Consider the following 22,799-nt stretch of genomic DNA (forward strand, 5'->3'; position numbering starts at 1 on the left):
TCCCCGGGAGCCGCTGCCGGGGCAGATCGGAGCCGCCCCGCGGGGCTGTTCCGCGGGGTTATTCTGCGGGGAGCGGCCGCCTCGACGGCTCTGGTGGACGGGCCGGGCTGAGTGCGGGCGGGGGTGCTGTGCGGGGAGCGGAGGGGCGCGGAGCGGCGCGTTTCAGCACCGGGACAGCGGCGGCGGGGACGCCCCCTCCCCGGCCGCCCGCTGCCCTCCCCGCCGCTGCGGCTCGGCTTTGTAACCCAACCCCCGTCCCCCGTCTGCCCCCGCAGGTTTGGGCCCCGATCATGAAGATCCCGCTGCTGGTCTCAACGGGAATCCTGCTGGTCGCCCTCCTGCCCTGCCAGGAGTGCAGAGCTCTCAGCAAGAGCCCGGCACCCGCCCCTGGGGCTCTGCACCAGCCAGATTTCTTCCAGCAGCAGCAGCGACAGCAGCAGCAGCAGCATCAAACTCTGCCCGTCCTGCTCCGCATGGGAGAAGAGTATTTCCTGCGCCTGGGCAACCTTCACAAGAGACCCGTTGGCTCTTTCTCCGCCTCCTCCAGCAGCACCAGTCACCTACAGCCCGAAGCCTCCGCCAGCAACTTTTTCCGGGCGGCGGTTCAACAGCTGCAGCAGCTGCCCGAGCGCTCGCCGGGGGACCGAGAGGACGGAGAAGCCGAGGGTGAGGCGGTGGAGAGGGAGAAGCGATCCGAGGAGCCCCCTATTTCTCTGGATCTGACTTTCCACCTCCTGCGAGAAGTCTTGGAGATGGCCCGAGCCGAGCAGTTAGCGCAGCAAGCTCACAGCAACAGGAAACTGATGGAGATAATCGGGAAGTGAAACGGCCCCTCCCCGCCTTGCCAAAGAGATTCCGCAGTTAGCACAAGAATAATTACACCGTCCGATGTACCATAGTGCTGCTCTGATGTCATCTCTTTATTTTTATATAGCTTTAAACCTAGAAGGGCGTACTCCGAACAGCCTCTGTCCCTTGACTAGCATGCACAACCGTGTACCAAGTGCAGAAACACGAGTGTCGTTTGTAACCTCCCTTACCTTTATTTATTTCTCCATTTCTCAGTTATTCTAGTGCCATCGCTACGTAGGGATGTGTGAGCATTGGAAGAAATGGTGCCAAGAAGACAGAAAACTTTTCTGTTGGGGGCAGGGAGGTGGGAGGGGGAATCTCTGTAAGCTACTTTCAATCCACTTTTTTTTCCTGTAAACATTTTCACAATAAAACATCTTTTCAGCGCTCGGTCGATTTGGTTGTGTAAGAGAATGTTTAATATTTATATTTTTAATAAAAGCTGCAAAGTAAAGATGCCTTGATAGACTTTCTTGCCTAGATGCCTGAGGGCTGCTCCAGCTCCCTCAGCGCTTATCGGGGCGGGGGGTCACCCATGGCGGTGAACACCCAGAGCCGTGGGGAGCCCTGGATGTCCCCCGGGGATGTTTCCCCCCCGCCCCGGGGAGCCCCGTCTCCGCGGGCTCTCTCTCCCGCAGGCGCGCCCCGACGCCGCCGGCCCCGGATGGGGGCTGCCCTCGCCGCCGCCCTCGGCGCAGGCTGCTCCCGGGAAGGGGGTGTCGAGGGCAGAGCGGTGCCCCCCAGAGCTGCCGAATCCCACCTCTGCAGCCCCCCGAGGGGGGTCCCTGGCTCCTGCCGCTGTGGCCGGGATCGGGCCGCCTCCTCCAGCCGGGGAGCAGCGGTGGGAAGGCGGTGAGGCGCTCCCGCATCTCTTTTGCGTTTTCCCGTCCTCCCCGCACCCCAAAGGGGCAGGTTCCTCCCTGCTTCGGCTTCCCCCGTTCCCGACGCCCGTGCCCAAGCGGGGTCCCTCCCAGGGACTTCTAGGGAGGTTGCAGTGGGTGTGGAGAAACTTCCCGGGAGGAGCTGGGGGAAATCTCCAGGACGACTGGGAGAAAATAGTAAATCCCTCACCCCGAACCAAATCCCAGGGAAAAGCTGCTCCAGCAGCCGGAGGCGATGCGGTGGCGGGGCTGGGCGGCGCTCGTTCGGGGCTGCGCTCGTTCCAAAGCTTTGCGCGGAGCTCGCCTGTTCAGCCTCCAAAACTCTCGCAGGAGAGTCTTCCAGGGAACGTTCTCCAGAGAAAACAGATACTAACCAGGGCCGGTAGCAACGGGTGTCCAGGACAGGAGCTGACCCCACACAGCCTGCTGACCAGTCTGCGCTGCCAGCTCGCCAGTCCTGCTGGGGCACAGCGCAGCCTTAGGGCCCCACACAGGCTCCTGCCAAAACAGTGCGGTGAGGGCCTGGCTCGGGGATTTGGGAAAGATCCACACGTAACTCTAGCGCAGGGCTTGACACCTGGTCCCCTATGGCACCAAGCACTCCCGGCAGCCTGCCAGTCTCTTAAACACTGCTGAGTGTTGACACCCTACTCCCAGTGACAAAAACCACAGAGTGTTGCCTTCAGTACAAGTTGTAGAGCCTCTTTTAAGACACAAATTTAAAGGCTCAATATCTGCAATGCACACAGAACAGGACAGTCAGCATCTTCCTTTTCTACAGCACAACACAGGGGCTTCAAATTAAACCTTGAGTGAATACTGTGACCACCTTATTGCGCCCTGGTTTCATGTAAGAACATGTCCCCTTTTGTACACACACCAATGGCTGAGAAGACAGGGACACAGGTTACGGCTGGACAGGCTGGGCAGCACTTCAGCAACTGCCCCACAGACTCAGAGCTGTGGGGAGGTCCTGGCCAGTGCTTTTGATAAGTGTCTCTTCCTCACTCCTGCCACTGGGAATCTTCTTTACAAATAATGTGTTTCTGCAAGCGTCATCTGTTGTGGTTTAGTAGGAAGAGCAAGTGCAAAGGAAGAAATGGCAGCTTCCTTCTTCCCTCCCGTGTTCAGCCTCCGCAGCCTGGGAGGCACCAGTACTGTTAGACACAACCCTGACTTGGGGCTGCCAAGGACGTGATAGTGTCACTGAAGTCACCAGCACTGACAAGCGGGGACTCAGGAGGATACTGAGGAGAAACACTGTTTTGGCAAAGGATGCTACTAGAGAATATCACACCAGCATTTTAGCTAAGAACATTGGTGAAGTGTTTACACCTACATGGGGACGTGCCAACAAGTGAGTTACAAAACACTAGCAGTGCTCAGCCTAAAGCTGTAGTGATGCTTCTTCCCCCTTGGAAGCAAGAAAATATTGGAGAACACTCTGACTACAATACATACAGTAATCTGTCCCCATGCTCCCCTCCCTCTCAGGTCTGTCAGTTCAAGGGTATGGTGTGGAGGTCAGCTGAGTTCCTAGGAATGGAACCTGCTTGGATGCCCCTTCCCAGGCCAGTTTCTTCCAGGCTGCCTGCACTCATGGTCCTTCTGAGGAGAAGCACACCAGAAGCCAGCCAGAGTGAGTCATCACTCATTCAGTGAGTTCAGCCACGAGAAGGAGAAGACATGACGAGCCGGCTCGTCACCCCTCTCACTGCTCACGGGAGCTTCCTCCACTCGTCCTTGAGGGTATGGCTCAGAACCAGTCTGCAAAGGAAGGAAAGGCTGATAAATGGAAGAGGAAAATATGAAGTGCATTAAAATCCATAAGATTTCACAACATGCAGGGAAACAGAATGAAGTGGGAAAGAAGGGGAAAGGCAGGGAGCATGGAAATTTGGGAAGCTAAGACAAGACTTCTAACACCAAAGATGTCAGAGGCACTTTTGCCATGGACCAGTGTCTGAGGAAGGATTATGCTGGGTGGCTGTGTTGCATCTGGGCAAAGGGCTTAGTCCTGATTTGGACCTCTGGAATATTATTGCACTGAAGGTGATAAATGCCTGTTCAGAAGCGATCCTGAGCCAGCTTGGCTTGTGTAGCTGGGCCTCCAGATTGATGTGAACCAGAGCCAAATGTTATTGCCAGTGCATTGCCACTCAAAATGATACTTGTTCTGCTGTTATGAAATCTGCCTTGGAAGTGTCTTTTTTTTTTTTTTTTAAAGTCTTCTAATATTTATTTCACTTCAATTTAACTCAGATGAGGAACAGGAAATAAATAATACAGAGATATAAACTTCAGTTTATATCCCTATTTTTTTTGCATAGGTATCCTACACTTACAGTAGAAAAAGGAATCTGGACATGCATACTATAGCTGCTAATAAAAGAAATTTCTAAAATTAGTTGAATAGTTAACAGACCAGTGTAATAGGCAGAAATATTTTACTAGTTCCAGATCCCTTTGGCAAAGAATGAAGATTGCTTTGCGATAGGATCAGAAATCCTATTAAAGATAAAATAAATAAAAATGGGTGATTTGCTAGCTAAGGAAAGCCTAGTGTCTTCATCATTAAAACCACAATTTAACTTGCAATATACAGGATTTTTTCCCCTTTGTATTCCTGGATGCACACTTACGTTATTGTGCATTCCTAAAATTAAATCAGCCACCCTGCCAGTCTTCTTTGTGCAGGGTTTTAGCTTACTTTGGAAACCTCAGCATGACCTCAGGTGAACTATTTGATGTCAACATACTACTCAATAGAGGGTAAATGACAAAGTAGTGTCCTCTGAATTCCAACATCTCAGTCATTTATAAAATTGTCCTAAACCAGAAAGTTGCTTAAGCAAGTGTTGCTAACAGATACATCCAGCAACAAATATTGAAGCAGGGATACTTTTGAGGAACTGAAGCACGGGATGGATGACTTTACTAAGCATTTTTGTAAGTACTTACTGTTAAAGTGTACTACAAGAATAAGTAAGACCTAGTGGTGTGTTAAGCATAAATTAGCTATTGGGCTTCATTCCAGTTACTACCTATTTCAGTGTCATCAACAAACAAGACAGCATGAAGGTATGAAAATAAATAGATCCCTGTTTCTTTATTTATATCTAATTACAGTTCACAGTGCCATTTTTATCAATATCCTTGATTGCTCTAGATTGAAACAGCCCTATTAATTTCAATGAAATATTATCTGAGAAACTACTTTACTATTTGAAATATGCACCAATCTTTGACTTAGATTCATATTTTCAATGCAAGGCACTCATTGCTACTTACTGCAAAACCCAAACAGGCATCTTGCAGATGAAAATAGCTTTTGCTTCCTAACTTTATAATGTATTTTTTGGAGACCACAAGCACGGTGAAAACATGGGAGAAACAGCTGTCTACTTGAATGCAAAAGCCCATTTCCAGCAATGCTGGTGAGAAGGGCTGTCTCCCATGCTCATGCAAAATTATGGCAAAGAATTGGGCCTAGGAGATCTTCAGCTGAAAAGGCAGGTAACTAATTGAGGCCTGGTTATAGAAGATCTGCCTCTCAGCCCTGGAAAGTGCTGATTGCAAATCTTTCAACTTCACTACAGTAAATACATGGCTAGACTCTCTGAATTATAAGGCATTTGGCTCTCTCTTCATCTTAGTAGATGCAGGAGCATAGGTGGTTTATTAGTGTTTTGTGATGCTGAAAATTTTGCCTTTGTATTTGGAAGGGCAGTCAGAGTGCCTGGACTAGCTAAGAGTAATTTTGAAACTGGTTGTACGATTTTCTGCACCAAGCCCTCAGCAGTATGTGTAAGCAGGCATTGTCCTCACTTCTCACCCTGTAAAAGAATAGGACTGGCAACAGGTTTAAAACACAATTCCTGGTTTTTTTGGTTTTTTTTTGTTTTTTTTTTTAAATTTTAATCCACTCTGGTATCTTGCCATTTCTTTTCCTGTGCAAGAAAGTCTTCCTTTAGCACTTTCACTTGCTATTCTAATCAGCCACTATCCAAAAATTTACAGTAAATCAAGACTAACTTTGAAGCAAACAACTATCTACGAGTTTAAAGTTATGTTGAGTGTTTCATAGGATTTGGACCCAATATATAAGAATAAAGAAAGCACAATGCAATGACTTAGACTGGCAAGCTGACTGCATTACCCTGTTAACCAGCACTGCTGCTACTGCATTTCAAGCAAAACAATCTTTGTCTGCATCACTGCCAAAACTGTATTTCATAATGTGTTAACTCCTTCATATTTTGCTGCGATGACATCTTCCTGTGTCAGCAAAACAATGTTGGAACTCCAACACATTCCCACTGGGTTTGGCTGGGTGAAGCATTTGCTCCCTGCACCTTGCTGCGCTCAGCAGGCTGCTAGTCTGCAATACCTCCATGTGCCTTTCCAAAACCAATCATTTTCCATCACGCCCAGCCAGGAGTGAAGCAAGCACAAAACTGACAGTAGGGCCATTACTTGGCTTTTAGGCTTGTATTTTCACACCTGTGACACTTCAGTGTTTGCCTCTGAATCACACAGTGACTGAGGTATGCTCTCTTCGTGTAAGACAAGAAACCATCAAAAGGTGCCAGGAGGAACTTTGTCCATTCTTCCCTTCCAACAGCAGCCCTCACAACTCAGAGTTATACAGTGTGCTGGAATTGTCCAAGGAAAAGATTTCAGCTGTAGATTTTACAGAAAAAGACCTGGTTTGAGCCAGGCTGTGATTGTGAAAGACAATGCAGAAGCAGGTCATTGGGATTGAGGCATCTGACCGCTCTGTAGGTCCCTGCAGTCTCATGCTGGATTATCTTGCTCTCCCTGTTACTGCAACCCTACTCTGCTCCCAGAGGAAAGCTCAGTGCTGAGCATGGCACAACCCTTGCCACATGCCTTTAAGACAGTCCAGACTCAACACTTCATTGTGTCTGTCCATTGCTATTAGGTAACTTGTCAAGCTTCTACCTGAGCTTTATCTTTGCCTTGGCGATCTCCTGAGTAGGACTTGTTTTTCACATTACTAGAATAACAAGTCCCAACCCTTTGGGTCCCTAAAAGTAAAGAGAAGTAACTAAAGTGTTTACCTCAGATTACACTCATCACATTAGGCCAATGCTGAGAGAGTGCTGAATACTTACACTTTGATTTATGTTTTCCCTTGTGGTGTCGAATGACATCAGGTGGTGCTTTCAATAAGCACCAGGAATTTTCACCAGGCCAGCTCATGAAGTGGGGAGAGAAGTATACCATGCATGACTGATGGTTGGTTTTGTTTTTCCCATAAGCAAAGTCTGAGCTGGAGTTTACATGCCAATTCTATGGAGGTGCTGAGCAACCACAACTCCCACTGAGCAGCCATTCAGCACTCCTCAGCATCTGGCACGCTAGAATTTGCATGAATAAACAGTATAAGGATCTCAGAGTTGAGCCTGATGAGTCGTTTCTAAGTTGCAAATATTCAGCATCTTTCAGTATTTGCTTCCTTAAGCAGGGCTCTACTTAAATCTGTGTTAGGTTCTTGTAAAAGGGTGTGGAGATGAGCAAAGAGGTCAGTGGGATGGTTTGTCATAACATTTTCATTTATTAGGTCCCAGCAGTTATCCTATTTATGCTGGGGGAAAATATGTAGTCTAGGCCTTTTATATATTTGAAATACAGTGAAATCTCCACATTGATTTCTGCTTTACCAGCACTGACCTCAGCAGCTTTTATGTACAAAGGCTAGGATCTGTACTGACAAACTTTAGTCATCCAGAAACAAGATACCTACTCAAGCAAACTGTGTTCATCCCCTCTAATGGGAGTGATCAGAGAAAGGCACAACCAGAGGGTGATTTGTCCCATCTTCAAAGAAATGGACTGCTCTCTGGAGGTACCTGTTTCACTCTAGTGACTCTACAGACACTCTGGGTGACTGGGTTAGACTACATCTGGCTTTTAAGCAATCATACAAGAAAGATTCCAGCCAAGTATTTCAGGATATCAAAACACTCCTTGATAGGAATTCAGAACTTGACTTTGGTATTATTTTATGAGATCACAAACTCCTAAGTTTAGGAAGTGGGAAGGAAAGGTGAAGGGCTGAATGGCTTCAAAGTCTACTTTAATGTAGATGGATGAGGCAGTTGGTTACAACCTATGTGAATGTTTTCTGGAGCAACAACACTACCCAAAGCAGGTTCTGCCCCTTGGGTCCCCATTCACCTCTTCCTGCCTTGGTTCCATGGTTCACTGTCCGTTTGCATTGCTGCAGCTCTTTGAAGAGCTGTGCTAAGAATGGGAATGTCACTGGAACAACATCAATTTCTTTATCTGTTTTTTTGAGGTGAAAGACGATATTTTTAAACCTGGATCAGTTGAATGATTTGGTTTCAGCACAGCAAACAGCTGCCTCAGCACAAATGCCCTATAAGTGGTGGCATCTGGGAAGCAATAAGAGGCAGGGCCATTTGGCAAAAAACTCCTGAATCACCTTTTCTGCCAGAGGAAAAACTGGATCCACACCCTTAGAGGCACGTGTACTACCCCAGTGCCTTTGCTGCCTCCTCTTTATCCAGCGGGAGAGCAAGGGTGTGAATTTGTTAGAAAGTGTGGGTCTTGGAGAGAGAAGCAGTGAAAATACAGGTTTCTTGCTTCCAGGGTTTCTGTAGCTTCAGAAAATGAGCTAGAAATTAATTTTAATTCCCATTTTTAGCTGGCTTGTTTAGAAACAACCCCCAGTGTTGACAAGAACAGGCATGATTAAAAAATGCTAGCTGGTTGCAAAGCAATCACAGAATCTGTAGGCTATGTTTGTCTGCCTCAAATGTCAAGTGTTACACTTCTGGCACTCAACACTTCCAGGCAGCGGAAACAAAGGGAGCACAACAGGTTATTTTTAAATAGTTTAAACTTTAGTTCAAGCATTTTGTTTTCATATTTTTATGCAGTCTAGCTCCTTCAGCATAACACCTGGCAGCTGTCACGTATATCACAACAATATTGTTTCAAAGCTAAGGGGCTGCTTATTTTGCATGGATCTTTTTTATCAGCGGGAATCAACAGAGCATTCTCCAAAATATTTGCTACAATTACCTGCCACAGAAATACATAAGGTAGCAGACAAAATTATATGCACAGACAAGCTCCATCAGACACAGAATTAGACATATCACTCTCTTAATAGTGGTCAGTAATAAATTTTAAAAGTCCATTGGGAGGAAATGCCTTTCTTCAATAGATCATCACTATATTACAATTAACATTATGTGGATAATGTTTAATGCAGAGTCTCTTACATAATGATCTCAAAGTGATAAAATGTATTTCAGAGGAAAACAGCCCAACTGGCTTATTTTGGTATAGGTTCCATGCATCTTCCATGGGACATGGAGGTTCAGACACTTGAACCTGTAGTGGAAACTGCATTAGAGCATGGTGTGGGAGAGCAGCTTTCTTCTCAGCACTACTTGGGACAAATGACATACAGTTCCCCTATAAAAGTAACCTGTTTTTTTCATAACTCAAAGAAGAAAAGGAGAAATAACATACTTGTGTTAATATTTGACCCATTGCTGCACCTCATTGATCCAGCTTTTTATTGAGAGTAATTACATATTTACATGAAACCTAGTCCTTCTACTGGCCAGGAAAATGAAGGAAACCCAAGAGAAGAGTCTTAAAAACATGTGAATATTAAGACTGCATGATCAGAACAGTCTGTCCTGCATCTATCCACACCATTCTTCACTCCTCTAGGAGTGAAGATTTTTTGGGACCTCCTGATTAATCAGCCTTTTACCATTTCTGCTCACTTCCAGCCCTGCTGGAGAGCTGTCTAGCAAAGGAAGGATCCTATTGAGAGGCTGCAGGAGTAAGTGCTGGTCACGTACTACATGCTGGTCACCAGTGCCAGGAAGCTACTCATGAATACCAGTTCTTCCCTCTTCCTCCTACTGCTGCTTTGTCATACAAATAGATAGGAATTCAGATTAACAAGTTAAATGTGAAGTAGAGACCTTCCAAGAACTTCTCCACAGCAGTAATCAATCTAATCAGTGTTGTAGAAACTTTGCTATTAGCTTTCAGGGAGAAGTAGCAAAAATAGTAGTGGTTTAATGTCCTGTCTGTCAGGCAGTCTTTCCTTTGACTAATGTGGACTTTTGTATTTCAAAGCTTTTTCTTCCTCTGCAAATGGCACTTTTGGAAATCCAGTGAATGACACAGTGATAGTTCAGGCTGTGATTCACCCTGGAGCTCCATTTGTGGGATCAGATAACAGAGGCAGCATAGCTTTGAGGTGTGTAGACATACACATCCCATGCTTGGAGGCTCATCCCGTGCTGCTCACATTGTGAGTGACTGACTGCCCTGGGCTCTCCTAAGCCTGCAGGGGCTGAGAGTGGTGTATGTGAGCTGTGGGCACAGCACAGCTTCTCTGAGAGACAAAACCAGTGGAGGTGCAGGACAAAAAGCCAGATGGTCAGCTAAAGCAAACTGTTGCCGTTCCTTAAAGCCACCACATAAGAAGAAGAAAGTCTTGGCCACAGTTAAAACATTTTTTTTCCCTCATCAGCTGTTGCTGCTACCACTTTTTCTTTGTGTGCTCATTTTTCCATGCCTCCAGTTGCCTGAATCTGCTCCTCACTGCAACCACAGCAACTGAAGCTGTTATCCAAGCTATGACTCCACTCCAAACCCCCAGAATTGCTCAGTGAGTAGCACTGTGATTGCCCAGATGGATGTCTGTCATGTCAAATCTCACATTGTAATCTCTGCCTGCCCGTTAGCAATGCTGGCCTGCTTGCACAGCACTCAGCCAAGTGATGAGCAAGATCATCAAGTTTCAAGGAAATCAAGTTTCCTTCTGTCCATCTCACACTGCTCCTAGGTGAGGTCCAAGGAAGCTGTGATAATTTCTGTTCTTAGAGCTTTAGATTCAGTCACAGTTATTGACCAGGTATTGACAGGGTATAGAGTCACTGTCACTAGAGGCAAGCTTGGAACTGACCTGCATCTGGGCAGGCACCAGCTCAATTTTTCTTTAAACAGAAATTTATTTATTTATAAAATTAAATTTTGGATTTGTGCATAAATATAAAAATAAATGTATTTTAAAAACAAATATTTTGCCAGATGTTGAAGAGGTTCATCAGCACTAATGGGGGAAATGACAGCTACATTTTCTTGGTAAGGCATTTTGTAATACAATAAGTCATACAGCAAGTGTTTCATCATGAACAAAAACCACTTCTGTGCACAGAAGTGCTGAGCCAGGAGTGCTCTGAGTGACTGATCTGTATTTCGATCACCACCTTCAGTGGCTGAGACAGACCCAGGCAGATTTTATAGGGTGCTCTCTAAATTGAAAAGAGCGGTAAGAAATTCAGATCACTTATCCCCCAGGACTGTGAGCTCCTCATTCTCTGCTCAGTCAAAGGCATGATGTCTCTGTTTGACATCTGCAGCATAGTTTGAACATTGCAGCACCTCCTGGCTGGCAGCCAGGGATAACAGGTTTTTTTAATTAGTCACTGGTCTCTTACTTAATGACCTGAGGATTATTGCAAAGATGCCAGGAATATATAGCACCTGAAAAGAGATACAAGATTGAATCATCACTGTTTGATCTGTCTGTCTCCCCATTTTCCATTTAATTTTGGCTGCCCATGGTCTTTATCTCCATTTTAGCCCCCTTGGTCTTTATCTCAATTTTAAAAGCACAGCAGGTGGGCACTGCAGGGTGCTGCAGTCCAGCCCCGGGCCGGCTCACAAGCCTGGAAACCCTGCAATTGGAAGGACACCTTCCCAAACATAGGGATCAGGCCCAGTTAACTAATTACCAGCGCTGGGATTTTCAATTAGATAGGCTGGCATTTAAATGCTGATCCATCTCTAATGCTTACAAGACTACCAGTGCTGCTTTCCAGAGGCGAGTGAAGGGCTGCACTAAAAGCCTGGGCTGTCTCAAGGTAATAAGATAACTAAGCAAATATTCCAAAAATAGATGGTTTGTGTACAATATGATGTAAACCAGTAACAGTTCATCTGTGGTTAAGAAATATTTTTTGTTTACATTCTATTTTCCTTTCCAAACTCCTTAACAATGAGCAGAACAAGTGATGCTTGGAGGAGGAGGCTGAATGGAGGTAGAATTCAGTATTTAAATGAGCTAGTCACAGAAAGACAATGTCTAGGTGAGCCTGGCTTTGTATTAAATTCAACAGGAAAAATAATTTTGTCCATTGTGGAGATCCTTTTACTAGTAATAGACTGAAAAAAATGAAATATCCATAAATCAGATGGTATCTATGACTCACCAGACAAACAGCAGAGCAGACTATTTGAGGGGAAACTTCAGGTGAGGTACTTGCCACTCATATTAATTATGAGAAACTGTTGTCTGAAATCTGGTCTTAATGCATTGCCCTCACGACTCATCACTGCTGTCTCTGAATCACCCAGATAATTCTCAAAATTAAGGGAGAGGGAGGTGTTAAAAGAGGAACAATCAAGACTTTGCTGATCTCCTCTGCATGTATTGCCAAACTGAAGGGAAAAAATTCACCTGAAGCACAAAGTCAAGAAACAAAATGGAAATTTACAGGCAAAGTTTACCACTAACTGAACATCAGCCTGAATGGCCACAGATGTAGCTGCTATCACTGAGTCCCAACTCATTGTGTCAAACTACCGAGAAGCAAAGGCAGAATTTCTTGATTGTTAACTGAGTTTCTTGCATCTAGTGTTTGTTCAGGTACAGGCTGAATGCTCCCCTCCATACCCACTCCCCAGTGAAATTTAAGAGATGTTTAGGAAGAAGATTGAAACAGAGTATGATTTGGGCTTCTACACCAGCTGATTCAAGGGTCTCCTACAAAAACCTCAGCTTCATGGAGGACAGACCACTCATTTTCATTCAGTCAAACCTTGCAGATTTTTTAATGCTACAGGAATAAACCCATCCATTTTCCAGCTAAGGAAAGATAAAAGGCAGGTATATAAAGACCTAGAATGCAAATATCAAGTTGATTTTTGCTGTCTGCATTCCTGGATCTTTCATTAGCACTAAACACACTTGTTGCAGGGACGAGAGAGCCTTTGCAGCAGCAGCTGATGTCTTGGAAGAGAGCTACCTGGGCTATGCCTGTGGCTGATGCTAACAAACTTCTTGTCCCGCTCTGGGGGAAACTGTGGGAAGGTGTGTCGGGAATGGAGACCCTTAGCACCATTCCTGCAAGATCCAGCCTCACAAGACTGCCTTCTCTTGAGCAAGAAATCCCTCTTGGAACAGCTGGCTTGAAGTGGGTGCTTGTCTTCCTCACCTGAGCAGATTGGCCAGACTGAGTTTCCAATTTGGTGAAGAGAACATTTCTTATTTGTGTTCTGCTACCATGCTTGTGCAAACATGCCAGAGCAGCACTGTGCTAAAATGTGAGACCATGCCTTTTATACCCTGATGGTAAAGTGGAGGTATGTGAACAGAGCACAGTGCAATCTCTTGGCCTTATTTTGGTTTTCAATGATCTTATTTTGTCCATGTTATCTGCACATTGACATGACAACCAATCAGCTAAAACTTAACTAAATACTGACCTCTCTGATGTGATTTAAAGATGTCTCATGGGAAAAAAAAAAAAAAAAAAAGGACCACCAGCTGAAATTGAAGTATTCAGCAGCAGGGCAAAGAGAACTACAGTACATGAATACAGAGAAGACTGTCCTTATGGTAATTCTGGCAGATGGCACAAGGTTGCAAGAAAGTAATAGAAAATTTTAAAACTAATGAAACAAGATTAGCATAGGCCATTCCATTAATATTTGTCCTCCCAAACAGTTCAGTCCTGATTATATTTTATATCCTCGTGGAATTAAAGCACTGTACTTGCTGGCTGCAAAAGGAAATTAGATCAGGCTACTGCTTGTGGATGATTAACTTGCTTTTCATTTCAGACTAAATGTATATGCTGGAATCCTTTGGATCCACAGACAGACTCTTTTCTTATGGGGAACAGGAACTTTGAGCAACAGGATGCAGGGTCCAGCACTTCATTTTAGCTGAAATAAACTGGGTAACTACAGACTCAGACAAACCAAGACTTTTATGAAAACTTACAAATTTATATGGTTTCACTGCATGAGAAATGTTGCTGACAAAATAAGATTAGGGAAAATTGTGGGACTACAAGATCTGTTTCTCCTATGCACTGGAAAGGGCTGCTTGCTAATGTCTGTGTCACCTCCCACTAATACGCCCCTCCCCATGGAGCCAAGGCAGTTCATTGACGCTATTCCTGCTCCCTGTGCTCTAATCATTTGCTGCCGGTTGTCATCCCCCGAGGTTTGGATCTCCCCAGCTTCAGACATCGAACAGAGGCAGCTGGGCTGGGAGCAATGTCACCTCACACTCAGCAGGCAGGGGGGAGAGGTGCCAAGTGAGAAGCAGCAGCTGCGGCTGAACTTGCTCTTACTGGAGATGCCTCTCATTCTCTGTCAGAGGCAGAAGCAGCCTGTGGTGACCACACTGCTGACTGAGGCACTCCCTGGAGGAGGATGAAGCTGTCTGATGCAGAGTTACCTATTTGGTTCATGCTGAATAATCTTCTTTTGGCCTCTCTTACCACAAACAATCTGCACACCTGTGGGCTATGGCTCCTGTTGCCTTATCCCTGCTCCCACATGCTGGAGGAAATTTATAGATGCATCAATACAATTTCTTAGAGTGAAATGACCCTTAAATAAAGTAAATGTTGGGAATTAACAGGGGAACTGATCTATTTTTGCTGCTGAAAAACAATGAAAACCCTATTGGTGCATTCTATTAAAGGAGCCTGAAAATAAGTGCTGCTCTTATGATGACAGTCATGCAGATTTATATTATTATTATAAATAATTATACAGTTATTCAAAGTGATTTTGTTATTTGGCTTTCGGGGCTTATCACACAAAGGAACAAGGGCAGTGACCTGATCTTTCATATGAAAAATGAAGACACATAAACTGTCTAACCAGCCACCTCACTATGCACGGAGAATAAAACCATTTTTATGCAAATAGAATCTGAGACCAAAATGTCTTTTTCCTTCACCTCCTTTCTACTTCATTAATAAATAAATCATAAAGATGTCACTAGAGGCCACATAGGAGGAGGTCTCAAATGGTAGAAATAAGAGCTTTCTGCCTTTGTCTATTTTTAATTTTAAAAGGTATTCTGAATTTAAAAAATAGAGGGGAAAGAAAGCATAGTGCTCGTCACATGCCCATTTTCCCAAGAATAAAACCAACTTCTATGTCCTTTAGTAATAATACAAATTTTCAAAAACCAACACAAGTAAATGAAGATTAAACTATGGTCCATGAACTTGATTGAGATTTGCATTGTCTGATGCTTTTCAAATTACTAACAGACAGTGAATCTTTTTGGCTAATTAATGCAGCTAAAATGTAGATTATAACTTCTATTTTCTCCCTTTTTTTTTTTAATGGAGGGATATTTTTCAGTCAAAGTGCTGGAAGTTTTGCACATAAAAGCTGAATAACAATTTTTCACTTTTTATAGATGCTCCATATCATGTACAGTGCTGAGACTATAGTGCAGAAAGTGAGCAGGGAAAACCAATCATCTTTGTGTTGAAGAATAGATCAACACTGAATTTGTCTGTCATTTGAGCAAATACCCAAAGGTAACTACAGTTGTTTGTAGTCAGAGGTTTTTGGTTTTCAGTAAATAACATTAAATATCCGAGCTGTAATACAGAATTCCCTGTAGATCAGTCATATCACACTGAAAATTGAACACATATGTATGTCTTACCTAAGAACGGCACAAATTTAGAGCTGGAAGATAGTAATGGATATTGCCTACCAAAAAAAGGGGTTACTCCAGAAGAGATGTTATGGAATAGTTAAGGTTTAGATTACAGAGTTTGTATTTGGGACAATTTCATTTGGTAGTAGAGTTCTTAGTCCTTGATCTTGAGGATATTTCAGCTCTTAATTTGACCTAAGGAAAAAAATCCTTTGTCTAGATTGGGTGGGATTCCTGCAAATGCTGTGTTTCAGGGCCATGATTGGTGCTCCATGCTCACTGGGAATGTGCAAGAGATGGCTTTGAATGGGTGGTGGGACCTGAGGGGAATGTGAGGTGTGCTGTGTGAGCTGGGTGTGAGGGGACCCTTTCCACTACGTCCATGGGCACCTCTGGAGAGTGGGGCTTGAGCCATCCACCCAAGGGAGCACAGGTGATTTGCTTTTTGTGGTGATCCTGGCTGCAGGATTATTCAGTGGATTTGTTTTCCTGACCTCAACACCTCTGATGCCTATTATTACTCTCCAGCTCTTCCTCCCCTACTTGCTGGACTGAACAAGCTTGGTGTTCTTCACATCTGTCAACCAACAGATTCTCCATCCTGCTGGTCATCTGAAGAGCAACTGAAATACAAGCCCATATATCTGCAAGAGTAAATGTCTCTTTTCATTTTGAACCAGGGAGATGCAATATTTAACCATGCAGGAGTAAGCTGAAGGGTGGCATTTGTGAGGAGGAAGAAATTATTTAGGCAGCTTGTGTTGTGAACTAGCATGACGTTTTTGGATAGGAAGAAAGGGGAAAAGTCCTTTAAAGCTGTATAGGAACATCACCAGATACACTATTTGAACTGTTAGTTAATGGTAAAATGAAATATTTCCTACCCATGAAAGTACAAATCATGTATTGAATCAGATTCCAAAGACGATGTAGTATGATAAGAAATGCCAAAAGTGTTATGCAGAATGCTAACTCCTGTGAGAAAATAAGAAGAGTGCTTCACCAGTGTTGTCATCACATGAAGTACTCATTATCACTATGTTCCATGAAAAAGCTCTGTTTCCACAGCATTTTTCCATGATATACTTTAATTAGAGGAAGGGAGTAAATACAGTGGTGTGAAGAACATCACCTGGGATTTTAAAAAATAGGGAACATAGCACTTCATAGTGGGTTGAGTAAAATCACATGCAGGAAAAATTACAAAGTTGAAGTTCACATAACTGAAAATGATCACTGCCCCATGACAGCAGTCATTTCTTAGTGACATAGACACATCTCAGCTCAGAACCTTAAATCTGACCACAGCATCATCTCAAGGCATCACCCTCACTCAGACACTCTGCTCTTTCTATTCTCCTGCACATTTCTGCTTCTCGTCCTTTCCTATCTCTTGCTGTGTCTCCAGCCCATTGGCAGTTCCATCCTCAGCTGTTTCCCCTGCTCCTTCCTCTCACATCCCCAGAAACATGAGCTACTCTGCTTGACATCCTCCTCCTCCTTCCAAAATGCCAGTGTCACCTGTGATCTGGGAAAATATTGAGATGCAGCACCCCCAAGCTCACTTGCCAACAGGAACTGACATCTTTCCTATGTGCCTGTTTTTGCTTCTGATACTGAAGAAAACTGGGTACCAGCTGCTGTTGTTTTTCAGACAGCTGCCCACATCAAACACAAAAGTTTTGTTCCTTTTCTTCTTGCTGGGGCTGAGGGACGCAGACCACACTTTGGCAAGCTCCCAGGAAATTAACCTAGTACAGAATTTACCTACTTATGGTGAGGTTAGGCTACCTGGTCATCAGTGCAACTAATAAGAGGAAACAGCTCTTAGGAAAGCTAAGAGGAAGCAATAAATTTCACTGTGAATTTACTTTTTGCCAGCACATTTTGAATACACTTAAGAAGACAATGTCATAGTAGATTTGATAATTTTAAACTACTTTTCATTTTAATTCTACTCAAATATTCCCAAATAAAACCCTGACTTGAAAAATAGCCACTGAAATTTAGGTGGACAAATGTTGCTTTTGTTAAGAAAGTCAGCAAAGTCAGCCACCAAATTCAAGTATCACTGACTGAAACCTCTAGCAGAAGTGCCCCTTTTATCATATCTCTGTTAATTCCTTCTCCTAACTTTTTGCCTGGCACATGATTGTTTACCTATTGTCATACAATTGCAGCCTATATAGCTGCTTATGTATGCTACAAAGTCATCTCCAGACTTAAAGGAAACATCATTAAATACTTAATTCCCATTTTTTATTTCTCTCTTTCTCACACACACACACACAGACCCATACACAATCTCCTCTCATTGCACACATACAGGTAATTGCTTTGTTAAAACATGCAGCTAGAACCTGGAAATTATGATGGTTTGATTTACAGAGTGCTGCTCATGGGCTGGTCACCAGACACTACACCAGGGGCAGGACCTGGTGTAGTGTGCAAATCCTTGCACAGCTCCCTCTACTCTGTTCCTTGTGTCTTTGGGCCATGTGGAGTTCGTATACATGTACTGAAGGAGGATTATTCAAATTCAGGTTATTCCAATTCTAATATTGTCCTTTAAAGGAAAACATCCTCCTGTACTCAACACATCAGTATCTGTTATCCCATCATGCTTCTGAGTGTCTAACACTGAACTGAAATGTATCATCTTCATGCTCTCTTTTAATCGAGTCTCAAGAATCCTTGGAGCAAACCTTCTGCCACAGATCTGAACCCAGGAAACCACACTCCTTACTGAGAGACAACCAACCACGCAGGAAGGCTCTGGGTGTTTGCATAGCTTTGTGTTCACATGGGGAAGCACTCCAGGTGCAGCCACAGAGCTGCAGAAGGCGAAGCCAAGCCATAGCTGCTCCACCAGTCACGGTAGGACAGCGCATACACAGACTGTCAGGAGGTGATGAGAGTAATCTCATGCACAGGATTTCTCTGCCACAAACACATGCAAATATCTGATGTACAGAGACATCACTGGCCTCTCCAATAGCTCCTGTGCATGAGTAATTTGGGTAACAGCTGGCACAAGCAAGGTGCACTGGCAGGTAAGCACAAGCAACCACCAGCATGCTGCTTTGAAGCTATAGTCAGCCTGTCACACATTGAACCATCTATAAATCCAGTTTGTGCTGCTTTCACATTTTTGAAATTGCTCTTATTCTTTAGCATGCAGAGGAAAATGAAGTCACATTTTCCTTAACAATTGCTGTTCCCGCCTTGCTGCAGGTCCCAGCCCTCTGGGGTGACTTTGGGAGCACTGACCTTGGATGTCGCTGCAGTGGCATTAGTTTCCTTACCACTCCCTGGTGCACTCTCCTCGATTGTTGCTGCTGTCGGGGCTTCTGCCTTCTTTGGACTTGTTTCCAGAGAAACAGGAGTCCCTACTTTCCCCAGCCCACTCACCGGGGTTGAGCTTGGACTGCTTGGTTGCCGTGACTGGGATTTATACCAGCTAGGGTAAAACAAGGGATCCGTGGTTTCTGCTGTGGCTGGCACTTGAGTGTCAGACTCGGGAGTCTGTTGGGAACCACTCGGTGTCACAACAACATCCTTAATCAGGACAGATAAAGAGAAGAACAAGCAGAGTGCACCACGTTACCTTCCTGCTGTAGTCACATTGTTCTGCGTGTTGTGTTTGTTAGATATCACTGCAAGGCATAGGTTTGTCCTACTAATATGATCTGAAAGAATTGCAATCAAAATGCAAAGCAAAAGCAACTACTATTCATTTGAATAACACAGACAAGAGAAAGAAAATAAATGAACCCAAAAATATAACAGGAAGGTAGAACTAGCTGGGAAGGGGGTGCTAACTGAGAAAGGAATGAGCAAGGGGTTCCTCAATTCAGATAAACCCTCAGTTCAATCCTAAAAACTTAAATTCTGCTTGAGAGTCTCATGAACCCATGCCAGCCATAAATGACAGGTGTAGGTACCTTCAAATGGCTTGTTGGGTTTTAGGTTAAGAATAACACTTTTGCCAAGGAGTCTGTTGATACAAGCAGTCAGAATGAAGGGAATATTGGAAAGAAGCGTTTGCCCACGAGCCTTGCCATCAATGCTGTAAGCCAAGCACTGTTGCTCTGCCAGGAAGAGGAGCAGCCAGATGAACTGCACCTCTCTACCTGCATCAGGCTCTTGGGGTTTCTGCACACACAGTCTGCTATCACCACTGCATTTCTGCTTTGCCTTTTTACACCAGAAGGCAAAAACTCAAATACAGGTATCCCCCACACCACAACGCCCACATACCATGTCTGACTCCATGCCTAACTATCTCCTAATGGCATTTTAAAATTTCTAGAGCAGCATGCTGTACCTTTCTCACTTTAGCCTTAGAAATGAGAGAATTCATGTTGGTGGGCAGAATTGCTTATGCCTAGTTCTTGTTTGCATAAACCCCTGCATCAGTTAGGGAACACAAGTTTAGGTAAGTCAGTGCAAATCTTCAAATTTTGATTAAATCAGTAAAGCCTGATTTAAGAGCATCTTCACGTGACTGGTGAAAACTCACATATATTTTTAGATCAAAGAAAGAATGAATCTACAGCCTTTATTTTCACTTTTATGTGGGGAGCTTGCTACAATCAAAGATCCTCTGTGTGTTTTCTTGTTTTCACATAGGCCTCCTCAAATATATTCACAGCAGCCTTTACCCCTCAGCAACTTTACTGAGTAAACTGTCTAAGAGGAGAATTTGCTAAGAATTTGCAAGGCAAACTAAAGTAGCATGTGAAGTATATTTTTTAATGTACATCTTTTAGAATATACAGCAATTATGGTCTCATTCTAATCAAATTCCCTAAGAAAAGTGTTGGCCTAAAATAGTCACACCCTGAAACTGTTTGTAAGAGGCAGTTTCCTCTCCTCTTTGGTGTATGATGTTCCTGCATCTAGCTAGACATATCCCAAGGATGATCAGAGCAGAAGGCAGCAAGCACCATTCACAGAAAACAGATTAGAAGTATAATCTAAAAACTGGTGGTGGAAAGCTTCCTAAATCCAGAGGGAATGCCAAATTCTCTTGGTATAAATATTTTAACAATCATCTCATTTACAACAGTTAGTCTGAGTTAAATCACAGCAAGCAGAACATTCGTTGTAATGCACTACCAAATGGAGTCTTTTTTATTTATAACTTATGCGTCCCATATATATCTTAATTTATCTAGAAGCTAATTTTTTGCTTATCAAGTGACACATGCACATGTTGAAGTAAAGTTGCATATATGTGTACAAGGGCAATAAAGAATTTTGCCCTCCAGGGCATCGACTCCCTTAGCCCTGCTCCTGAGTCATGGTGCCCACAGGACACAGGGGAGCGTTTCTGGCTCTGCCAGGTGCACTCAGCAAAGCTGGCAGGGCAGTGGGGCAGCAGAGACATTTACCTGACCAGCTGGGGCAGCCTGCACTGGTGCTGGAGTGGGTTCAGCCTGGGGCTCTGCCCCTGCGCTCTGTGCTTCAGGGTCCTGCTGAGGTGGCTGTGGTGCTCCCTCTGACTCTTCCTCTTTCACCTCTTCTTCCTCTTCCTCCTCTCCTGATGATTCTGTGTGGACTTCACCCAAGCCTTCGCCATCCTCTGTCTCCTCCTCTTCTTCTTCTTCTCCCTCCTCCTCTGACAGAACACGTGTAAAAGGACAGGATGAGCACCAGTCTTCAAGTAATTAAAAAGCCATTTGCAATTGCAGGGCAAAGTCACTGACAATCTTCTGCCTGGCAGAGAGGGTGTTGGTGAGGAGCCTACTCCCACCAGCCTGGACTGGGCACTGCCATGGAGCTGCCAGCTTTGGGGCTGGGAAGAAACTGAACACACACGCTGGTTAAAATCTTAAGCTGGCTCTTCCCATGGGAAGGAGGACAGAAATTCCTGTCAATGCAGTTATCCTCATGAGGGATGTGCGGCAGAGCCCTGCCCGTTTTGGGGAGATGCTACCTGGGATCTGGCCCAATCTGTCAGAAAAAAAGTCCTTCTTCCAGTTCTAGGTATATGTTTGTTTTAATGCCATTGAAGCTGTCCTCATAATTCTTTACTGGGTCAGTGCTTTGAATGCATGACTGGAAGTTTGAGATACCAACATGCCTAAGCCAGACTATCAAACTTGGTCAAACCATTGTTTTTGTCCCATCTGACATATCTTGTGGCTTGCAGTTGTGGGTCAGGTTGTTTTCAGAGGAAGGCCTCTAGCATTGGATTTTCTTTAGTATAATCACACTAGTTATCCTAAAAAATTTGCAGGCCCATCCTAGCACTTCAGAGAAATAAACCTAGATTTGATTATAACTGATACATAATGCTCTGGTTACATTTTGGCATAGAGAGAAATATCTGATTTGTGGTTTCCTACTCAGTATCATCATGTGAATCACACACAGCTGCTATATAAAAAGAAATTTTGGTGAAATAAATTACATACCTCTGTCAAAATCAATTTCTCGTATTATTTTTTCTTCTCTACTGAGGTTCACTGTGAATTGATTCATATTCTCATATCCATCCTCTATTTTTTCCATTTGAAATCCTTTCGAAGCTTCAGTAATTCTAAAATAGAGATTGGTTATTGGCATTGGGTTTGAAGATAAATTTATAAATTGTAAGTGATTATAAAAAACAAGTGTCTCAAGTTTAAATACTTACTTTTGTAGCAATGTTTTGGCATTCTGTGGAAACAAAAAAGAAATAACTGACTTCTTAAATGGTTCAATTTTTTCAGAGATTTTATGCATTGAGAAATAATTCTTACGATGGCAGCTTTTAAGCACTAATAAGGATTTCATAAGTGACAGCCATGACATCTAGGAATGAGATGAAATTTGGATGGTAATTAGTATACAGCTGAGTAAACCTTTTAGTTCTTCAAAGATGTTTTAATTAAAATGGGAATATGATGGGAGATATGCACAGTTGGTAGAAAAAAAAATTGAAATATTTTTCCTCTTTTTTTTGGTTGTGTTTGTGGTGAAAAGCATTTGGTTTGTTGCCCTCTTTAGTCACAGTAATTACATATTTGACTATCCATATATATCTCTCAAGGGCATCCTTTTGGAGAGACAAAATTCTATTTGTCTAGGGAGAATACTGTGCTCTTCAAAGGCAATTTTTTGATGAAAGTAAGTGTTGGCTGTTTTATTTTTGTTTTGTTATGTTTTTTTTAGTTTAGTTTAGTTTAGTTTAGTTTTGTTTTGTTTTGTAGAAAATGCTCTTCCAGCCTTTAATATAGGGGAATTGTAAAATTGCAAGATAGGAATTCTACACCAATGAATTCATTGGATGG

The 22,799-nt window shown here is 43.7% G+C and overlaps 2 protein-coding genes across 8 annotated transcripts in view; one reads left to right on the forward strand and one right to left on the reverse strand.

Moving 5' to 3' along the window:
* Positions 1–290: 290 nt before the first annotated feature.
* On the forward strand, positions 291–824 carry CRH (corticotropin releasing hormone; the record flags this gene model as incomplete). Its single annotated transcript, XM_084202463.1, has 1 exon — positions 291–824. One exon carries the CDS (start codon positions 291–293, stop codon positions 822–824), a length of 534 nt encoding a protein of 177 aa, XP_084058589.1.
* Positions 825–1,387: 563 nt separating this feature from the next.
* Positions 1,388–22,799, reverse strand: part of TRIM55 (tripartite motif containing 55) — a 37,310-nt gene continuing 15,898 nt past the window's right edge. Inside the window, exons 6-11 of one of the 7 annotated variants that reach the window (XM_084210875.1) lie at positions 22,163–22,185; positions 21,942–22,066; positions 20,916–21,142; positions 18,825–19,077; positions 16,404–16,494; positions 1,388–3,500 (exon numbers count right to left, since the gene is read on the reverse strand). In XM_084210875.1, coding sequence (XP_084067001.1) covers positions 3,452–3,500; positions 16,404–16,494; positions 18,825–19,077; positions 20,916–21,142; positions 21,942–22,066; positions 22,163–22,185 — 768 coding nt within the window. In that variant the 3' untranslated portion in view covers positions 1,388–3,451. Of the gene's footprint in view, positions 3,501–16,082; positions 16,164–16,403; positions 16,495–18,789; positions 19,078–20,915; positions 21,143–21,941; positions 22,067–22,162; positions 22,186–22,799 lie in introns of those variants that run through there. The other 6 variants (XM_084210876.1, XM_084210878.1, XM_084210874.1 and 3 more) reach the window with 6 other exon arrangements.

This window comes from Fringilla coelebs (genome assembly GCF_963513975.1).
Source record: "Fringilla coelebs genome assembly, chromosome: 1".
NCBI lineage: Eukaryota > Metazoa > Chordata > Aves > Passeriformes > Fringillidae > Fringilla > Fringilla coelebs.